The sequence below is a fragment of the Vulpes lagopus genome, chromosome 8 (genome assembly GCF_018345385.1).
Source record: "Vulpes lagopus strain Blue_001 chromosome 8, ASM1834538v1, whole genome shotgun sequence".
Lineage (NCBI taxonomy): Eukaryota > Metazoa > Chordata > Mammalia > Carnivora > Canidae > Vulpes > Vulpes lagopus.
This window is the reverse complement of record NC_054831.1, coordinates 51078570-51100058: the sequence shown is the minus strand read 5'-3', so window position 1 is coordinate 51100058 and position 21489 is coordinate 51078570. Positions and strand designations below refer to the sequence as shown.

General features: G+C 44.5%; 1 protein-coding gene across 1 annotated transcript in view; it reads left to right on the top strand.

Moving 5' to 3' along the window:
- The first annotated feature begins 2661 nt into the window (after nt 1-2661).
- The window catches only part of THSD1 (thrombospondin type 1 domain containing 1), a 28508-nt gene continuing 9680 nt past the window's right edge, over nt 2662-21489 (top strand). Inside the window, exons 1-3 of the mRNA XM_041767317.1 lie at nt 2662-2802; nt 7972-8113; nt 12240-13205. Coding sequence (XP_041623251.1) covers nt 8056-8113; nt 12240-13205 — 1024 coding nt within the window. The 5' untranslated portion in view covers nt 2662-2802; nt 7972-8055. The remainder of the gene's footprint in view (nt 2803-7971; nt 8114-12239; nt 13206-21489) is intronic.

Here is a 21489-nt window from a genome sequence, read left to right as displayed (position 1 = left end):
GGGATCTAGAAAGGCCCTGTAGGAGAGGAAGAGCCTCTTATACTAGGCTCACAAGGACCAACAGATTGTCAGCAGGTAGAAGGTGTTGGGTTAGGGCCACACAAGGTGTGCCCCTTCCTTTTCGTGGGGCCAACTTCCTTTGTGCAGACTTCCCTTTCTTTACTTTTTCCCATTCACTTACCTCCAGCCCAATAATCAGAATCATACTTTGCTCATTCCCACCTGCTTTAGAAAAATCTCTTTCCAATTCACAACTCTACTATTTCTAAACTCCATAATAATTATTATCTGACATTTGTCTGACTGTATTTTGTCTTGATGCCATAAGAAAACAGAGGAAATGGGTTTCTTTAAAGTTCAAGGACTGTCCTATATATAACAATCTTTGAACTCTCTTCTGGCCTCAGTGAATAATTGAACATGGTAGATTCCTAGTTACATATTAACTGAATACTTGAGCAATTTTTGGATTATAATGTGTCATGAATTGACTCACAAACATAAATCTATGTCCTTTACCATCTTCCCAAGAGGCTTCTCAACCAGACTTGTTAGGGCTCAGCCTGTTTGAGATACTCTGTTGTATTCGATTCCATGACATGGGGCATATCCATGTTGTGGGAAGCACTCCAGAAAAGTCAGGTAGACACACATGTAAGATCTTGTTGTTACACTGTGAAAATTGGGTCATTTGTGTTCTTCATTGAGTCCTGATAATCATGAGTCACTTAAAGCTTTTCAGAGTGTGTATGAAGGATACTGTCAAGATAGTGAACATGTTTTACACAATTTGCACAAGATTACTAGACCAATCACTGACCCAGAAAGAATTAAAGCTACCTTGACAGCAGCTTGTTTTAGTTAATTCCAACAAGAACATACCACTGTTCTTTGGGAAGCTTTTTTTCCCCTTCATTTCTTACGCTGCCTTCTTTTAGAAAAGATCATACTTTAAATGTGCAGAAGTACAGTTTGGCAAGAGTTCTAATCAAGGCAAAAATGACCAAGTATCTCAATTATAGCTGTTTTTTTTTTTTTTTTTTTTTTAGAATTTATCCCATTTTTTTTTAATTTTTTTTTTTATTATTATTTATTTATGATAGTCATAGAGAGAGAGAGGCAGAGACACAGGCAGAGGGAGAAGCAGGCTCCATGCACCGGAAGCCCGATGTGGGATTCGATCCCGGGTCTCCAGGATCGCGCCCTGGGCCAAAGGCAGGCGCCAAACCGCTGCGCCACCCAGGGATCCCTCAATTATAGCTGTTGTTTAAAAAATGTCCAAGCACACTGATCCAGCCACTTGTACCTGTATTTAGGTCCTCCCAAGTCCCAAGGGTGGGTTTCCAGGGAGAGTGTGTCTGAAATAATGCAGAGCAAGTTGCTTTCTATATGTTTCACTTAATCACCACAAAACTTCGGTACAACTATTACATGCTTTTTACAGTGGAGGAAAGAAGGGATTAAAAGTGTTTGCCAAGGTTACTGAAGTAGGACTAGAATTAATTTTAACTTTATCAAACTCCAAAGCACTCTACATTGAGCTTTTGCTTTTAAAAATGCCAAGAACTGTGTGTGGCATATATTTGAAAAGAAATCCCAACCTGGGATGATGAATGGACGTTGGACTAAATAATTCTGTCCCTGAATCCTTGGGTGGATTTCATTAGTACTTTCTAGTATTAATTACTGGACAATGTAAGTACGTGGCAAATTTGATACCTCTGATAATCGAGTAATTGTGCCATCTTTTAGAAGATTAAGTGAGATTCAAAGACCTGCAAATACTTTATTTTTAAGTCTTAAAAATTGAGGTAAAGAGGCGCCTGGGTGGCTCAGGCAGTTAAGTGTATGTCTTAGGCTCAGGTCCTCCAGGTGCTGGGATCAAACCCCCTATGGGACTTCCTGCTTTGCAGGGAGGAGTCTGCTTCTCTCTCCTTCTCCCTCTGCCCCTCCCCACTGCTTGTTCTCTGTCTCTCAAATCTTAAAAGAATAAATAAATAAAAATTGAGGTAAAATTTACAGTGAAATGCATAGATCTTAAGTTGGATGCCAAATGAATAATACATCCTTGTAACTCACACCACAGCTAATAGACCATAACTGTCATCCCCCAAAGTTCCCTGGGGCCTCTTAACAGTCACCTGCTCCCTAGGGGCCACCACTATTCTGATTCGTTTTAGCACACACTAGTTTTGTCTGTTCAGTGGTAGATTTGTGTAAAAGAAAAGCAAATGGTAAGCTATTCACATTACAGTGTACCTAAAAACAAGCAGAGCTTTTAAGGTGTAACTCTATCCTCTAGTGCTCTTAAACAGACAACTTTAACAGTTGCAAATTAGGAGGGTTTTTTTTAAGTACCATTTTTTAATTTAACCAACTCTGGCTCCTGAGAAAGAAAAGCTGAAAAGAAGATGCACTTGACCTGTTCTCTTTTGAGATTCTACGAGGACATTTGGGAAACCAAGTTTAAAGCCCACCCAGTGAGGCCAGAGGATGACTTCGTTTTGTGATCCCCGAGAAGAAACGACCCCGGGGGCAAAGTGAGAGCGTCGGAACGGGGGGAGGGCGGGGCTCCCCGGGGCCGTTGGGTGGCCGCGCCGGCCGCGCGCAGGGCGAGGCGAGGCCCACAGCGGGCGGGGCTGGCTGCGGGGGCGGGGGCGGGCCCGGGTGGGGCCGCGGAGCCGAGCGCCGGCGGCCTGGGCGAGCAGTCCCGGATCGCGGGATGCTGGGCGCGCCGCCTCGCCGCTCCTGAGGCCTCCCGCCGCCCCGGCTCTCCGGCCCCCGCGCCCGCCTGTCCGAGAGGTAGGAAGAGCCCGCCGCGGGCACCGCCGCCGGCGGGGTCCTCGGTGGCTCCGCGGGTTCGGGGAGCGCCCCCGGCCCCGCCGGCCCCCCGCGGTCTCCCTGCGCTCCTGGCTCGGCGGCTGCTGCCGGAGACCGGCTGACCGCGGGCCGCAGGTTGAGCCCGAGGGGTCGGGGCCCCGAGGGAGAGCGTCTGGGGGTTCTGCGCCTTTCGGAACGACTTCGCCTCTTTCCAAACAGAAATCCTTTCTGGCGTACAGACTATGAGATTTAAGATTTCAAGACGGTCCTCGTTTTAGGAGGACTTTGTGCTGACGACTGGGCCAGGGCTGGATTCCCCAGCGTGAACCGGGCCTGTGGGCCTCTGCGGAGCAGGAGCGCGGAGCGGGGGGCGCGGAGCGGGGGGCGCGGAGCGGGCGGCGGGGAGCGCGGAGCGGGGGGCGGGGAGCGCGGAGCGGGCGGCGGGGGGCGCGGAGCGGGGGGCGCGGAGCGGGCGGCGGGGGGCGCGGAGCGGGAAGCGCGGAGCGGGCGGGCGGGGGGCGCGGAGCGCGGAGCGGGCGGCGGGGAGCGCGGAGCGGGGAGCGCGGAGCGGGCGGCGGGGGGCGCGGAGCGGGGGGCGCGGAGCGGGCGGCGGGAAGCGCGGAGCGGGGGGCGCGGAGCGGGCGGCGGGGAGCGCGGAGCGGCGAGCGCGGAGCGGGCGGCGGGGGGCGCGGAGCGGGGAGCGCGGAGCGGGCGGCGGGGGGCGCGGAGCGGGGGGCACGGAACGGGCGGCGGGAAGCGCGGAGCGGGGAGCGCGGAGCGGGCGGCGGGGAGCGCGGAGCGGGGAGCGCGGAGCGGGCGGCGGGGAGCGCGGAGCGGGGAGCGCGGAGCGGGCGGCGGGGAGCGCGGAGCGGGGAGCGCGGAGCGGGCGGCGGGGAGCGCGGAGCGCGGAGCGGGGGGGGGCGGGGGAGCGCGGAGCGGGGAGCCGCGGAGCGGGGGGGCGCGGAGCGCGGAGCGGGGCGGCGGGGAGCGCGGAGCGGGGAGCGCGGAGCGGGCGGCGGGGGGGCGCGGAGCGGGGGGCGCGGAGCGGGGCGGCGGGGAGCGCGGAGCGGGGGGGGGCGCGGAGCGGGGCGGCGGGGAGCGGGGAGCGCGGAGCGGGCGGCGGGGAGCGGGGAGCGCGGAGCGGGCGGCGGGGGAGCGCGGAGCGGCGAGCGCGGGAGCGGGGCGGCGGGGGGCGCGGAGCGGGGAGCGCGGAGCGGGCGGGCGGGGGGCGCGGAGCGGGGGGCGGGGGAGCGGGGGGCGCGGAGCGGGGCGGGCGGGGAGCGCGGAGCGGGGAGCGCGGAGCGGGGCGGCGGGGGGGCGCGGAGCGGGGGGGCGCGGAGGCGGGCGGCGGGGGAGCGCGGAGCGGGGGGGCGCGGAGCGGGCGGCGGGGAGCGGGGAGCGCGGAGCGGGCGGCGGGGAGCGCGGAGCGGGCGAGCGCGGAGCGGGCGGCGGGGGGGCGCGGAGGCGGAGAGCGCAGAGCGGGCGGGCGGGGAGCGCGGAGGCGGGGAGCGCGGAGCGGGCGGCGGGGAGCGCGGAGCGGGGAGCGCGGAGCGGGCGGCGGGGAGCGCGGAGCGGGCGGCGGGGAGCGCGGAGCGGCGAGCGCCGAGCGGGCGGCGGGGGGCGCGGAGCGGGGAGCGCAGAGCGGGCGGCGGGGAGCGCGGAGCGGGGAGCGCGGAGCGGGCGGCGGGGAGCGGGGATCGCGGAGCGGGCGGCGGGGGGCGCGGAGCGGGGGACACGGAGCGGGCGGCGGGAAGCGCGGAGCGGCGAGCGCGGAGCGGGCGGCGGGGAGCGGGGAGCGCGGAGCGGGCGGCGGGGGGGCGCGGAGCGGGGGGCGCGGAGCGGGCGGCGGGGAGCGCGGAGCGGGCGGCAGGGAGCGCGGAGCGGCGAGCGCGGAGCGGGCGGCGGGGAGCGCGGAGCGGGGGGCGCGGAGCGGGCGGCGGGGGGCGCGGAGCGGGGGGCGCGGAGCGGGGAGCGCGGAGCGGGCGGCGGGGGGCGCGGAGCGGGGGGCGCGGAGCGGGCGGCGGGGGGCGCGGAGCGGGGGGCGCGGAGCGGGCGGCGGGGAGCGCGGAGCGGGCGGCGGGGAGCGCGGAGCGGGGAGCGCGGAGCGGGCGGCGGGGGGCGCGGAGCGGGGAGCGCGGAGCGGGCGGCGGGGGGCGCGGAGCGGGGGGCGCGGAGCGGGCGGCGGGGAGCGCGGAGCGGGCGGCGGGGGGCGCGGAGCGGGGGGCGGGGAGCGCGGAGCGGGGAGCGCGGAGCGGGGAGCGCGCGGCCTCCCTCGGGAAGCGGCGTCCGACGCCCTGGACGAGGGCAAAGCCCGCTGCGCTGAATTTATAAATGAAGCCTGTTTACACCAGCTGCTTTGGAACTAAGAATTTCCTGCTAATAAATATTAGTGGTAGATGGATACACGGGAACGTGTATGTGTTTGAAGGGCCAAAATCACTTTGCCTCCTTTTGTTTTCACTTTTATTTGAGAAATAATTGGTCCCAATGGACTATTAGCTTAATTCTTTTTCTTTTTCTGCAGCAATGAAGACACTGTAGGGATTTATTTTTTATTTTTTTAAAGATTTTATTTATTTATTTATTCATGAGAGACACACACAGAGAGAAGCAGAGGGAGCCCGACGTGGGACTCGATCCTGTGTCTCCAGGATCACGCCCTGGGCTGTAGGCGGCGCCAAACCGCTGCGCCACCGGGGCTGCCCTGTACGGATTTATTTTAGCCGGTTTCAGCAAAAGCGTGGGACCTGAGCCTGGCATGATGCCATTAGCCACTGAGAATATTCACTACTTCTTACTCTCTAGCTGATGCATTTGAAATTTTTCTGCAAATGCTTATGTGTGAATGCTATATAGAAGCATTTTTAAATGTGCATAAAAAAGCCCCACGTTTTTGTTTTCTCAAAACGATTCTCAAGCCAAACATTTTAAGTAGCCAGTCCTGGTATTGGGAACAACATGTTGGAAGAAAACAAGCAAACAAGGTGAAAAGAGAGAGGAAAAGACAGGAAGGAAGGAATCTTCTTTTTTAAAAAACAACAATGCTTTTTTATGCAGCATTCCACTACATTGTGGGTTGCTCTGTTCAGATCTTCAAATTAATGGTTGAGCTAGTAAAATTAAACATTTATTTTTGAAAGCTTAAGAACATTTTAAAAAATCCATAGCCTGATTTTTTAGGTAGGCTACTTTATTTTATAGTGTGATCTGTGTGATATATATGTGTATATGTATATGATCACACTCTTCTGCGCTTTACCGGTCATTTTCATAAGAAGAAAAATGTGTTATACTCACAAAATCAGTGTTATTAGGAGCTGCTTTAAAAAATTGTTTTTATGGAAAAGCAAACAATTTGAGAGGAGCCAGTTCAACTTTTGGGAGCTGGGGAATGCTTGCTTCTCTTACTCTGGTTACTGAGATCAGTAACTGAAAAGGAAGCATTTTATTCCCCTAAGTGCCCACACTTGCTTGGAAGATACAGTGATGCTCACCTGCTATGTTTGGCCACACTTCCCAGTCTGAAGTTCAAGGAGAGGATTGGATCAAATCTATGCTTAATAACAGCAAAATGCAGTTTTCTTTTTTTGTTGGGGAGAGGAGGGAGGGGATCCCCTAATCATCTGCCTAATTATACTTCAAATCTCTGCTTCCCTTTGAGGAAATAAAGTATTTCCTTTGTTCAACCAACTCCTATTGAAAGAAAGCTAATAGAGACACAGTTTTCTTTCCATTGAATTTTTTATTTTTTTTAATTTTTTAATTTTTTATTTTTTTAAAATTTATGATAGTCACAGAGAGAGAGAGAGAGAGAGAGGCAGAGACACAGGCAGAGGATCACACCCTGGGCCAAAGGCAGGCGCCAAACCCCTGCGCCACCCAGGGATCCCTCCATTGAATTTTTTATTATTTTAACAGTCCTTTTAATTTCATAAACTTCTATCTTTTCTAAAGAGATGTAACGTATATATTTAGAATATAGTATCTTATTAAAATATATTAACTGTGGATAATGGAGGAATGTAAACCTTAAGAAAATAGGTAGTTGATTATGTTTAGTAGCCCATCGTTTATTAGACTTTAGTATGAAAAAAACTGGCAAGCGCCTTTGACTCTTATTCTACAATCTTAATAGTCCTTTCATATCAAAGTAAGTGCCTCCTCCCACAAATCATTCTGAAGCGCAGGCCAACAAGGTCTATCCTGCCCTGTTAGGTGGTCTGGGAAGATTGGTGCATGAAAGCCACATCTCAGGATAGGTGATGCATAGTGACAGTGACAAGTATTGGAAAACTGATAGACGATGATAATTGTTATTTATCTTTTCTCTTTAGAGTGCCCTGAACAAGGGAATTCAGTGTGACATGGAGGTCACATTGAATTGCAATACTCTGGGTGTCTTTTTGAAAGATTTGATGGTTTTGATATAGCTCCTGGGCATTAAGAAATGAAGCGATCCAGATAACATACCACTTGTGCAAGAAGGACAGTTGGTTTTAAAACCATTGGTAGAAGCCTGGTCTGTACAGCACAAAGAAAAATGAAAATCTGGCAGAATTTTAGCACATTGATCAGTGTGAACTGCCAAGCAGATAAAGAGGTGAAAATGTATTATCCAGATTGGCTCTAACCTTTGATAAAATTCAGCGAATAACTAAGTCTCCACTTAAGTATGTGTTACAAAGTGATCCCTGGATGGCGCAGTGGTTTAGCACCTGCCTTTGGCCCAGGGTGTGATCCTGGAGATCCGGGCTCCCGGTGCATGGAGCCTGCTTCTCCCTCTGCCTGTGTATCTGCCTCTGTGTGTGTGTGTGTGTGTGTGTGTGTGTGTGACTATCATAAATAAATAAGAATTAAAGAGAAAAAAAATTTTTTTTAAAAGTATGTGTTACAAAGATAAGAGGCTTGGTGTTTTGTAAAGATAATCCTGGTGTGGAGAACATCTGAATGTTCTTAACTGGTGAGCTGTAATGGAACAAAAGACACGTGCAATTATAAATCATTTTCCTAGGGAACATTAGTGTCCTCCCTCTTCTCTTTTCAGTGGCACCTATGATGTTTGACTTCTTAGAATGTTTTTGCCATTTCATGAGTACTATTTTATGAATCACCTTGAATAGAGGCATCATTTGTTTGAGTTTCTAATTTCAGGTGTTTTTGAAACAAAAAAAATTCACAGTTTGGATGTGACAAAGGACATGAGGAGACCAAAGACCTGGGATTTTTCTGATCAGAATGAAACAAATGTTGAAAGACTTTTCAAATCTGTTGTTGGTGGTGCTCTGTGACTATGGTGAGTATAGTAGGTATACTTCATGCTATCAGTATCAATTAAGAAACATACATGTGAGGTTTATAAGTGCATAGATGTTGATGACCTTGCATGAAGGAAGCAGGGAAGAGTCTGTAGTACCATACCTTTTCACCTGGAGTCCTTGCAACCCTGGGTTCTCTTAAGGTTTTGTATATATTGATATAAATTTCCCTTTCAATGTATTTTTAAATCTTTAAAAAAAAAAAAGAATGACAAGTCACTGTCATTTAAACAAATTGGAGACAAATGTTTTACATTTGTCAAATGTTTTACATTTGACAATTGTGTTACATTGTGTTCTCTTTGATTTCCTAGGAATTCAGTATTATGCATTTGAACTCCACTCCATGCACAAAATGTTTTTTTAATTGGGATTCTCTGTAAGATTTCACTCTACAGGAGAGTTTTGCAGTTAGAATTCTATCTTTGGAGCCAGTCCAAATTTCAATCCTTGCCAGTTGTATGCCTTAGACAAGGTTCTTGTGACATCATAGGGCTGTTGTGATGATAAAATATAAAAGGCAAGACACCTTGACTGAGCAAATAAGAGGTGCTTACTGTTATTCACTGTTTCCTTCATTTAGTTTTGTTTCAGTGAAAAATCAAGTTCATTTTTTAGAGAGATTTAAGCAACTACTGAACCAACAGATTCAATAGTATAAAACTTACTACTTTTCTTTTGATTTTTGCCAAATACTTCGTAGACGTCTTAGCAGTTGACTGTATAAAAGTGGAAATTATTTTCAAATTGATGAAGAAATGTGATCTAAAGGATAGAGAATCCTGCCTTGTGTGGTATCAGTGGCACATCCACTTAAATGGACCAGAGTGTGCACTGTTCATTTTGTCCAGGGACTCTCTTCCCTCACTCAGCCTTTTCTTTCTAGGAAGTTTATTTAAACAAGAAGATGCTTGATTTGCTGAAAATCAATCTGGGATTCAATTATCTTAATGTCATTTATCCCTACTTGAAAACAAGTCACTCTGCATATAACAGCCTCATCTAAAAAATTATAAAAGTGCTCTTGGTTTCATAATGATAAAGACATCAGAATTTTCCATTTACATAAAATCTGCAAGGATGTTTGTCATTGTTGAGAACAAATATCTTACTGGAGTATAAGAATAAAAGTTCAGTGAGCATAAAATAGAGCATAGAAGTTGAGTGTACCTGCTGATAATGGAAAAGGAAGTATTTTCCTACACGTGGGTTTTTCCCCGTTCTCCACTTGATATTGATCAAAGTATACCAGTATACCATTAACAGTTGTTGTTTTTTTTTTTTAATATTTTATTTATTTATTTATTTATTTATTTATTTATTTATTTATTTATTTATTATAGTCACACACAGAGAGAGAGAGAGGCAGAGACACAGGCAGAGGGAGAAGCGGGCTCCATGCACCGGGAGCCCGACGTGGGATTCGATCCTGGGTCTCCAGGATCACGCCCTGGGCCAAAGGCAAGCGCTAAACCGCTGCGCCACCCAGGGATCCCCAGTTGTTGTTTTTTTAAAGCAACATGCTTATACTGAGATACCAGTTACTTTAATAAAGGAAAGGGAAGGACGACTGGGTGACTCAGTTGGTCAAGCGTCTGCCTTCGGCTCAGGTCAGGATCCCGGGGTCCTGGGATTGAGTCCTGCATCAGGCTCCCTGATCAGCAGGGAGTCTGCTTCTCCCTCCTTCTCTACCCTTCCCCTCTGCTTATGCTTTCTCTCTTAATTGCACTCTTTCAAATAAAATCTTTAAGAAAAATAAAGGAAAGGGGAGAAGGGAATTGAAAGGATAGAGAAAACTATACTATAGGAGCCAGAAGGTGGTACAACCAAATTGCAGTTTTCTAAATGAGGATGTATTCTCGTCTGTAAAAACAAGAGTTCTGTAGTAAAGTAGCAAGTTCTCTCTTCAGTACACACTTGCTGTCTGCACTGCTGGAACCCATCAATTGTATCTTTTTTCTCTGCTACTTACTGGGCATGTGTGTCTTTTTAATTGATTGGCTGTTCATCAAATCAGAGTCTGATCTGCCTCTTGACAATCCCTATCATCCACAAAAGGGTTTCACTAGTTAACTAAGTGGTATGTGGTCTCGATCTTAAAGTGCACCAAAAACCGTCCTGCTCCATGAGATTCAAATTAATCTGACCTCTGTTCTCAGTCTTAATTCCTTCCTTGGGCTGTGGTGAGTGTTAGAGTCTCTTTAGCCACCTGTTTACAAAAGAGTGCTAAGGAGGTTCTGAACCAGGCCTGAGCTCCACCAGAATCAGCTACCATCCTCACCCCTTGACTCGTTTCCTTCCAGAAGGGAATATCTCTCAGCCTCTGTTTTGACTAAAGCTAAAACAAAACAAAACAAAACAAAACTAAACAAAAAGCTTTTATTGTATGATGGTTTTCAAGCAAGTGGTGATCAAGCATTCAGGTCTATCCAAATTATATATTTTATTTCATCTCATCTTAAATAAGAAATGGGTGAAGTGCTGAGCTATTTAAAAAAAAAAAAACAACAAACCTCTATGGGCCAATATATACATGTGCTGATTCTAATGATCATTAACTGAGTACATGTAAGGGTAGATTTAAAGACGACCAAACCAAAAATATATTGAGGCCCTTTGGACATATATATGATACAGTATAATATGTGTGTATTATATAAGACAATCCTAATAAGAATAATAATACTTACACATGTTATTTTTCCAGCCAAAAGAGCCCTGCAGTGTCTTAAATCTAGAATTTTTTTTATCCTAGCCATGGGCCAGCTGATTGATGCACTGCCAAATTCTGTCTCCTTTGATACGTATTTGGATAGGGTTCAAAGTAGAAACAAGGATTCCTGTGTGTTTGTGTTTTTTTCCACTCTTTACTTCAGCTGTTCTGATGTGTCTCTTTTTTAAAAAGCTATGATTAATCTTAACTAAGTGATACTTGTGGACTAGTCGTCATCTATCACTTCTAGGCTAGCTGTGATGTCATTAAAAATTGCTAAGGACAAGCCTGGCTGTGTCATAAATTTTATTCACTCTGTCCCTTGGGTGACCCATGAAGAATAAAGTGTCAACATTTCTTATTCATCTAAAAACTTCTGCTTCATACAAACCAACAGAACAGGTTCCCTTACTGGTGAAGATGCTTAAGTACTTGTCTTGAATATCAAGAAAATGATAACCTTGAGGTATATTTAGGGTCTTCCATTTTAAGTAATCTAGAGCAGTTTGTACTACATCATTTAAATCAAATTTTCTCACTTTACTGTGTATCCATTTCCCCAAAAGACCTAAACACCAGAATATGATTTATTAAAAACAAACAAACAAACAAACAAACAACAAACAAAAAACCTCACCTGTGTGAATTTGAAGCTCTAATTGGCTTTATTAAGCAATTCATGTATTAGGCACCATTCCGTCTAGCAAGTAGAGATGGCCCGAGGAGTTGCACAAAATGGAAGGTTTTTATGGGAAGGAGGGTGGGGCAAGAAGTTATTAGCAAAAGAACAGAAAGGATTGTTTCAGTCCAGGAGTCTTCTTTGTGTGTGTGTGAGGGGGGTGTGGTCAACAGGTTTTTTTATGGTGGTGGTAACCTCACTAGTGCGGATCAGGAATTTTCAGATTGACAGAGGCAAGGCCACATTCAGGGGTTAGGTTGAAACTGCAATTAAGTCTTGGTTTCCTGTCCTGGGTGGGGGCAAATGTCCTCATCTGGGCTTGTTTTTCTTTTCTTTTTAACAGATTGAGATGAGGAAAGTGTGGTATCGGATTTACATTTTGAGAATTGTCAGTTGTTATTCTTGCTTTATGGATTTTCACTGCAGATGGGTTACATTGTTGAATGTGGTGCATTCAGGGTATTTACCTTGAATCATTGTTTTAAACATAACCATGAAAGCCAAAGATGAAGGCCCAGAGCTATGTTAGAATGGGGAATGATGCAGGCAGGGCCCAGCATGACTGGCCCAGGACCAGCACTCAGCATCATTGTACTTCCTCTTTGACTGAGTTGATACTTCTCTTACGTATAAAATGCTGTTTTCTTCAATGTCACCAATACTGCTGCTCCATGATCTCTTTGTAAAACCAATTCTGACACTTTTGTTTCAGTTCTGGGAGAAGCTGACTATCTCCTCTTGGGAAAGCCAGGCCATGTAGCTCTAAGCAACAGCACGGTGTCTGTGGATTTCCAGTATTTCAGTGGTGCTAATGGGACCCTGAGGAATGTATCTATCCTATTGTTGGAGGCCAACACCAATCAGACTGTTATCACCAAATACCTCCTGACCAACCAGTCACAGGGAACACTCGAGTTTGAATGCTTCTACTTCAAGGAGGCTGGAGACTACTGGTTCACGATGACTCCAGACGCAGCTGACAACAGCACTCCAGTCCACCAGTGGGAGCAAAGTGCCTTTCTCAAGGTCAAGTGGCCCGTCTTCCACATTGACTTGAATAGGACATCCAAGGCAACGGAAGGCACCTTCCAGGTGGGTCTTTTTACCAGTCAACCACTGTGCTCATTCCCCGTAGACCAACCTGACATCTTGGTGGACGTCATCTTTACCAATAGTCTTCCTGAGGCAAGAACGAGTCCAAGTCAGCCGCTAGAGATAAGAAGCAGCAAGAGGACAGAACTCTCTCAAGGTCAGTGGGTTGAGTTTGGCTGTGCACCCGTGGGGCCAGAAGCCTATGTCACTGTGGTGCTGAAGCTGCTTGGCCGAGACTCGATCATTACCTCTACAGGACCCATTGACCTGGCCCAGAAGTTTGGGTACAAACTGGTGATGGTGTCAGAACTGACATGTGAGTCCAGGGTGGAGGTGATGGTACTGCCTCCACCATGCATCTTTGTCCAAGGAGTGATCACAGTCTTCAAGGAGGCCCCAAGACGCCCTGGGGAAAGGACCATTCAACTGGCTGAAAACAGCCTGATGTTGGGAGAGAGGAAAACAGTGTTCAACTGCACTTTGTTTGACATGGGGAGGAATAAATACTGCTTTGACTTTGATGTCTCAAGCAGAAGCCATTTTTCTGCAAAGGAGAGGGAGTGCATGCTAATTCAGAGAAACATAGGTTGGTATTGAGATTTAAAACATTTTTTAATCCAACTGATGCCCTCCTGCAATCAAAATTATTATTTTGAATCTAGGTGAACTTAATTTTCTGTGAACTACACCATCATTTTTTTGGTTCATGCTTCAAAATGTCCCAAATGGCATTATCATTCTTATCTGAAGAATTAGGAATACTGGCAAGCAGACCCAGCTCACCGCTTACTTCCCTAGGTCTCAGTTTCTCCATTAGTAAAACAGGGATAATAAGAGTATCTACTTCAAAGAGTTGTGACAATTGAATGAAATAAGTGTGCACAGTTCTCAGCATAGTGCCTGGTGTAGAGGAAGCACCAATAAACCTTAGCTATTATTGTATTATATCTTAAAAAACTATGTTATTACATCATATGGCAAATCCTTGGCAGGTATGAGTAGAATTCAAAGCTGAATCTTGAACTGTATTTGGTTAACTTCTGGCTTCCTCTAGCTGAGCATGTCACTTTCCTGTTATAGCCTTCATTACAGGAATGAGTTTCTTTAGAAGTGAGATTTCCAAACAAGATTTCTAAAACCTTCAAATTCTAATTTTTTTGTGTAATGCCCTACCTAATCACAAAGAAGTGGGGTTATTACAATTCCATCCATGCCCTGTGCTCCTCATTGCATTTCTTTTCCTTTTCCTGGGTGTAAGCCTGGTCTTGGCAAGAGATTCATCTGGCAGAGATTGTCTGGTTTGCATATATCTTCATCCCTATTAAGCCCCAGGCCCCCTGACAGCCCAAGCCTCTGACTGTCTTTGGAACCCCAAATGTTTCTTACTCCAAATACACCCATCTCCTCACTTAGAAGTCCATTTCCTTTGACTCTCTTCGCACCCCCTAATCACTTCCCTGCTTGTACTTACCTCTCCATCCAGCCTAGATTACATGGCCCATCCCTATCATCCCTCTCCTACCAATACCCTAAACTCCTCTGCCATCTTTTTCTTCTGATGCATGAATCCAGCCATCTGCTGGCCACTCACTGCATGCAAGCTGCAGAGGGCCACATACAGGTGGACAGGAGCACCGTGAATGGGTTATGCCTCCCCCCTCAGTTGGACCCATTATGCTACCCTGACCAGCTCTGCTCCTATTCTCTAGAAAAGCATCCCTCAGACCTTAACCCCTGCCCCATGGCTGACTCTCAGAGCTGAGTCTGTCTCCTGCCACACAGGGCAGCTGGCATCCGTTAGGTATGTGCTCCCTTGACCTCCCATAAAATATCTGTAGACCTGTAGTCATTGTTCCTCCTTTGCTGTCACTATGGAAGAAGTGTTCATTCTTCCCCTGGACTATGGATCCCAGTCCCTTTGCTCCTATCAGGAATCCTCTGTTAATCATTATCCCCTCTCTCTTCTCTGTCTCTATTCCCTTACTGGCTCATCCCCATCAACTTTGAAATATATACTTAATTCTCTTACCTAAAAACAAAACAAACACTGCCCCTCAACCCCTGGTTCTCCTCTAGATGATCCCAACTTTCTCTGTTTTTCCTTTTATAGCCCGAGTTCTTGAAAAAGTCATCTGTACATTGTAGTTTATTTCCTCACCTCACATTCACCTTTCAACCCACATGCCTCTCCTGAAAATGCTTTCACTGAAGCAACTAGTGCATGACTTCCAAGGTCGCCAAGTCCAGGGATGCTTTTCCACCTGTATTTTCTGTGACATCACCCTGGACCCTCTTCTTGCTTACCTCCCACTCCCCTGGCCATTCCTTCCTCATCTCCCTTGCCTGCCAATTCTCCCACCTGGTCACATCCATTAATTCTCAGATTTCCACATCCTATATTAGATCCTCTTTTTTCACTCTTCACACACCTGCTAGGTGATTAGCATCCTAATACTGATGGCTCCACATTGGCATCTCTCCCCAGCACCCAAGTGCTACCGCATAGCTGTCACCCTCACATGTCTCTCGGGCATCTCAGAGGACTCAGACTCATCACCTTACTCCCTCAACCTGCCCCTCAGTATAGGCTTTCACCATCCATTTCATTGTTCAAACCAGAAGCCTGGGGGTTTTCCTTTTCTTCACCTCCTATAAATAATAAATAACTAAGTCCTATGGGTTTTGGCTTCGTGGTGTCTGAATCCTGGTTTAAACTTCCATCATTCATTAGCTAAGCTATGGATTCCTGATTGATTCCAATCCCTGCCATGTCCACTTCATTCTCTCACTGCAGGCAGAGTGATTATTTAAAATTCAGGTTAACTGAGACTGTTCCCTGCTTAACATCTGTCTGTCACCTCACTTGACCTGATGATGAAAATCCACAGACCCCCTAGAGCCAGGCTGCCCAACCCACAGTCATTGTATCTGGGTTGGAGTCTCCACCCACCTTCACCTGGTTGACATTAGCCTATCCAACCCCAAGTCTCCACTTGGATTACTCTTCCTTGACCCCCCAAACTAGTTAAATTCCCTTGGTGTAAGCTGGCACAGCATCCTTCATTCCTCTTTCATGGCATTGATCATTTCTGTCACGGCTCATTCAGTGTCTTTCTCCCCATGCCCCTCACCCTTATCCTACCATCCTGCTGATGGCAGGGAGCTCATTGGGTGTGAAAAGCCAACTTGTGCTACCATGAAGTTATTTATGGTATATATTTGGCCCACTTAGTATGCTTGGCACATTAATAGGTGCTCAATACATGTTTTATTAAAGTGAAAATTGAACACAAATGTGGCCACTCCAGGTATTAGTAAGAAAAATTGTATTAAACTATATTAATCATCCAAGATAGATTCGCCATCTCAAAAGAAGTTACTTGTTAGGAGAAAAAAAAAATCTAATTGAATTTAGTGGAAAAAAACCTAAGGAAATAAAGATATTTGGGCCATTTGATTAAACACATTGGGAGCAGGAGGTCTACTCTGTGGCTCTCCCAGCTATTGGGGTTTCCATAGATTCTTCTACTTGTCTAAAGACTGAGTTTTCCGCCCCCCCACAGCAGTAGGGAAGAGACCCTAGAGAGAGGCAGAACAAAGGAGTGGTTCTTTGTGTTTCCAGGCTGAGGGTGGCAAGGGGTTCCCCATGGAGCTGCAGCAACTAGACACAACAGAGCATCAAGACCAAAAGCCATGCCTGGAAGAGCTAATGCTTCTGGAGACCCCAGGAGTGTGACCACCCAACAGTGGCTTTGACTCCAGCTAATCAGTGACATTGATGCTAGCTATGGGACCTCAAGCTTTCCAATGTTTTAGCATAATAATTTATGACTGGATCTAGTTCTCTTCATTTTCCACTTATATTGACAGTTGGCTTTTTTGGGCAAATGGTATCATTCTGGGACCCCACTGAATCCACCATGATTTGTGCGAGCCAATGCTTCCACCAATTTCTTATTAGTTTCTTTTGAAAATGGAGTAATGTGTTTGATATGTTTGTCTCTTTTTCTAAATATGTCTTCAGACCTTAAGATAGTATGTAAATAACATTTTATAGAAGGATATGTTGCCACAAGTGATTATTTATGATCTTCATTTATCTTACATAGCATGAATGTTTCTATTTTTCTCTGCAGAAATGTTAATGTATTAGGTTATGGGATGCTACCTGAGATCCTGCCAGGGGAATATTAGTAACATATGGCATGGCACTGTAATAACTTACAAAAATAAATTGAGAAATACTAAATCCTAAACATCTTCCCAAGGTTTTCAGACAAGGGAGTATATAAATTTAGGGCAAAACTTGATAATTAATGATAGAGGGTATGAAGTCATAGTTGCATAATTTTTTTAACTTAGGGTTTTTTTTTATAAATGAAAGTATATATTTAATATATAGCTTCCTTAATAATTTAAATTTTTAGACTTTTTGCTTCTGTGATTAGATGGTCTTGTTTTTTCTTCATAATGACTGAACAAGAGTTTTTTTTTTTCCCAAGAACTGTCAACACTGTCAGTTCCTTCCTATTTGCAGATTGTGTATTATCTTTTTAATTCTCTGCCAGAATCCTTTTAAGCCACTTGTCCACTTTCTGAACCAGTTTACCTAAAACTAGAAATTATAATTTTAAAAGTTCATATAAGCAGATCCTTAGATGCTTTAATACTCCACAGTTCTCTGAAAGTGAATGAAACCGTAAACCCTTCCAAGAGTAAACTTTTCTTTTGGGATTCGTTAGGAATATCCTCTCAGGATATGCAACATACTGTGGTGATCATCTGACATAATAAAGCTAATATTTATATAGTGATTTCTTTGTACCAGGCACTGTTCTGAGTGATTTACAAATATTAATTTGTTTAATCTTAACAATGTTTTGAGTTAGGTTTGTTATTTTGTCAGTTTTATAGGTGAAGAAATAGAGGTACAAAATTAACTTGCCCAAGGTTAAGTGGCTTAAACCATTACTGGTGGTTGATTGGCTTTTTCCATTATTCTATACTGCCTCCCATAGAATCAATTTATGTCAATTTATGTATTAGACTATATAAAACTTTTAGATTGAAAAAAAGTTATATTTCCTCCTCACTGGTTCATCTGGTGCTGTCCACTCCTCTTGAAAGATGTGAAACCCACTTTGGAATCCACTGACTCAGGCACAAGCATGATTTGGCCAATATAAGTGAGTCTTGTTCTGTGCACAGAAAACCGGAACTGCTTATCCACGTGTCTTTGCTCCATTTGCTGCTTTTAGTTACTCACTCTCGTCTATAGGACTTTCTTATAAGCATGTTTTGTTGAGTTGCTTTAGTTTCTTGAGCAAAGTGTCTTCTAGGTGTGAATATTTTAGGGGCTATATATTCTTTCAGATAGTCTTGAGGGCTGGAAACAAATCCCCCTTTTCCTATTCCAGACAAATTTTGCTCATTCAGAATTAATATTCTCCATAGTAGCCTGGAAGGTATTTATCCTGGCCAAACAGGTTTGTTATGTAGTGTGAGTGTGGGTATGGACATCTAACCAGGCCAAAACAAAACAGCTTTCATTCATAAAGTAAGAATATTTGAAATATTGGTTATCTTGCTCTTCATTTCTAAAACATGAACTACAATTGTCTAGTGACTTTCCATTTGCCTAGTATTTCCCTCAAAAAGTTATTGGTAGAAATCTTCAGGGAACAGGTAGAATTGCTCAAGATATTTTTAAAAATATGCCTGATTAAATTTGTTTATTGCTTTGAGTGATTTCCTTTATTTCCTGTTTGATTAATTTGGTTTACAAATAAAAGGACATACGATATAGCTTCAATGTTTTTTTTTATTCTTGATTGTCCTATAAACCAGGGTTTTACTTCCAAGGGAAAAGGACACAACATTTGAAAATGTAATTTTTGACATTAAGATTCATGCTCTTATTAAAACTTTGATTTTTTTTTCTGGCTATTGCTAATGGAAGTTTTGTTTTTAGTTTGACAAATAACTATATATTATATTTATGTGAAGTAAGAGTTAAGAAAGAATAACAAGAAGATTCTTAGCATTTGTGGTTTTACTTTTTGTGGCCTTGAATATGAGCATAAGAAAAGGATAAACTATGCATTGACTTAATTTTCAATTTAGATTTCTCAGTAGTGGAATTCCCAGTAGATTTTTCAAAAATAAATCACTAAAGTTTAACTTAGAAAGACTTTTGTATGAGAGTCCCAAAGCTTTGCAGGCATGGGGGGCTTAATATCTGAATAGCTCTGAAGTTTAAGTACAAAGCTGGCTCATTGTTCTTCCATCTGAAGAGCTGCAGTGTGATCTGAAGACACAGAACCAATATTGTGTTCAGTTGGACCTCTGGATGGAACATAATTACCACACCTCAGTTGATGTTGGTCCAGGATAGTGGTTTGTAATGCTCCCACTCTTGTGAAAATCCCAGAGACTTTTAATTGCCATAAAGAACTCCTATTCTGTGACTCACTCCAAAGATTGCACCACTTAGATTACCTGAGAATATATTTGCCCTTTGTGTTCTCCTTATATTTTTGTAATGCTTTATATACTTTTGCTCTATTGAGTTATTGTCCATAAAGGATAAAAAAAGACTTTTTACAGAGGGTGCCTTGAGTTGGCATGACCTGGGTCTTGAGGTTGGTTGCATACTGATAGAGAAGGGTCTTAGGCTAATTTTTATAGGGAACTATTTAATTATTCTATCTGGCAGTGTTTGCATATATGCCTGAAAGAGATAATTTGCAGGTGTCAGTCAGTAATAACTGTTCTGGGAGTATTTTGTATGTATTTTTAAACTCTGATGTTAGGTGCATCCCCATCTAGCATTGTTGAGCCCCTTGCTGAATTGATCCTTTTATGATTATGTAATGTCCCTCTTTATCCCTGGTAGTATTTCTTCAGTCTGTTCTGCAGTCTACTTTGTCTGATATTAATATAACTACTCCAGTTTTCTTTTAATTAATGTTCACAGGTATAACTTCACCCATCTATTTACTTTTAACCTATTTGTGTATTAAGTTTTTTTATTAAACATTTTTTAATTGAGTATAGCTGACACACAATGTTACATTAGTTTCAGGTATACAACATAGTGATTCAACTTCTCTATGTATTATGCTATGCCCACAAGTGTACATACCATCTGTCATCTGTCAATAGCATCTGTCATACAATGCTATTAAAACCTCATTGACTACATTCTCTATGCTGTGCCTTTTATTCCTGTGACTTACTCTCACTTCCCTTCATTCATTTTTTCCCTATCCCAACACCCCCTTCCTTCTGGCAACTATCAGCTTGTTCTCTGTATTTATATGTCTGATTCTGCTTTTTGTTTATTCATTTGTTTTTTTAGATTTCACATATGAATAAAATCGTATGGTATTTGTCTTTCTCAGTCTGACTTATTTCACCTAGCATGTTGCCCTATAGGTCTATCTATACATGTTTTGCAAATGGCAAGATCTCATCCTTTTTTGTAGCTGAGTAATATTCCATTGTATGCATCTGTATGCATGTGTGTTTATGTGTGTACATCTTCTTTATCCATTCATCTATCAATGGACATTTGGGTTACTTCCATATTTGGGGTATTGTAAATAATGCTGCAGTAAACATTGGAGTGCATACTTCTTTTTGAATTAATGTTTAAAATAAGTTTCTTTTAAATAACATATAGTTGGGTCATGTTCTTTTACCCAATTTCACAATCTCTGTCTTTTAATTGGTGTGTTTAGATTATTTACATCTAGTGTAATCATTATATGGTTGGATTAAGATCTGTCATCTTGGTATTTTTATATCTGTTCCATCTGTTCTTTGTTTCTTTTTCCTCTTGATTCTGCCTTCTTTTGTATTAATTGAATATTTCTTATGAGTTACTTTAACTGTACTGTTGGTTTATTTTTTATACCTTAAAATATTTTTTACTGGTTGTTCTAGAGTTTATAGTATGTACCTTTAATTATTCTTTTTTTAAAAGATTTTTAATTTGTTTATTCACGAGAGACACATGGAGAGAGAGAGAGAGAGAGAGAGAGAGAGAGGCAGAGACACAGGCAGAGGGAGAAGCAGGCTCCATGCAGGGAGCCTGACGTGGGACTTGATCCCCAGTCCCCAGGATCAGGCCCTGGGCTGAAGGCAACTGTAAACCACTGAGCCACCTGGGCTGCCCCTAATTATTCTTGATCTATCTTTGAAGTATAATATTTTTTTTAAATTTTTATTTATTTATGATAGTCACAGAGAGAGAGAGAGAGGCAGAGACACAGGCAGAGGGAGAAACAGGCTCCATGCACCGGGAGCCTGACGTGGGATTCGATCCCGGGTTTTCAGGATCGCGCCCTGGGTCAAAGGCAGGCGCCAAACCGCTGCGCCACCCAGGGATCCCTGAAGTATAATATTTTGATTCACATATAGTATAAGGACCCTATTAACAGTATGTGTTCAATTCATTATTCCCATTCTTTGTGTGATTACTGTCAAAAATTTTACTTTATATATGCTATGAACACATACTACTATTTTTCTCTAGCCATTATATTTCAGAACATTTAAAAATAAGGGGAAAATGAATTTTATCTTTTCCTTTATAAATGCCATTTCCAGCACTTTTCAATTCTTTGTACAAATGGAGGGTTTTTACAGGTATCACATTCCTTCTGCCTGAGGATTTTCTTTTAGCATTTCTGTAGTAAAAGTCTGCTAGTAATTAATTTCATTCATTTTCCTTTGTCAAAGAAGTCTTTCTCAATTTTTGGAAGATACTTTCACTGGATATAGAATTGGGTTGGTCAGTTCATGGGTTGGTCATTTTTTTCTTTCATTACTTTAAAGATATTACTCCATTATACGTGGCATGCATG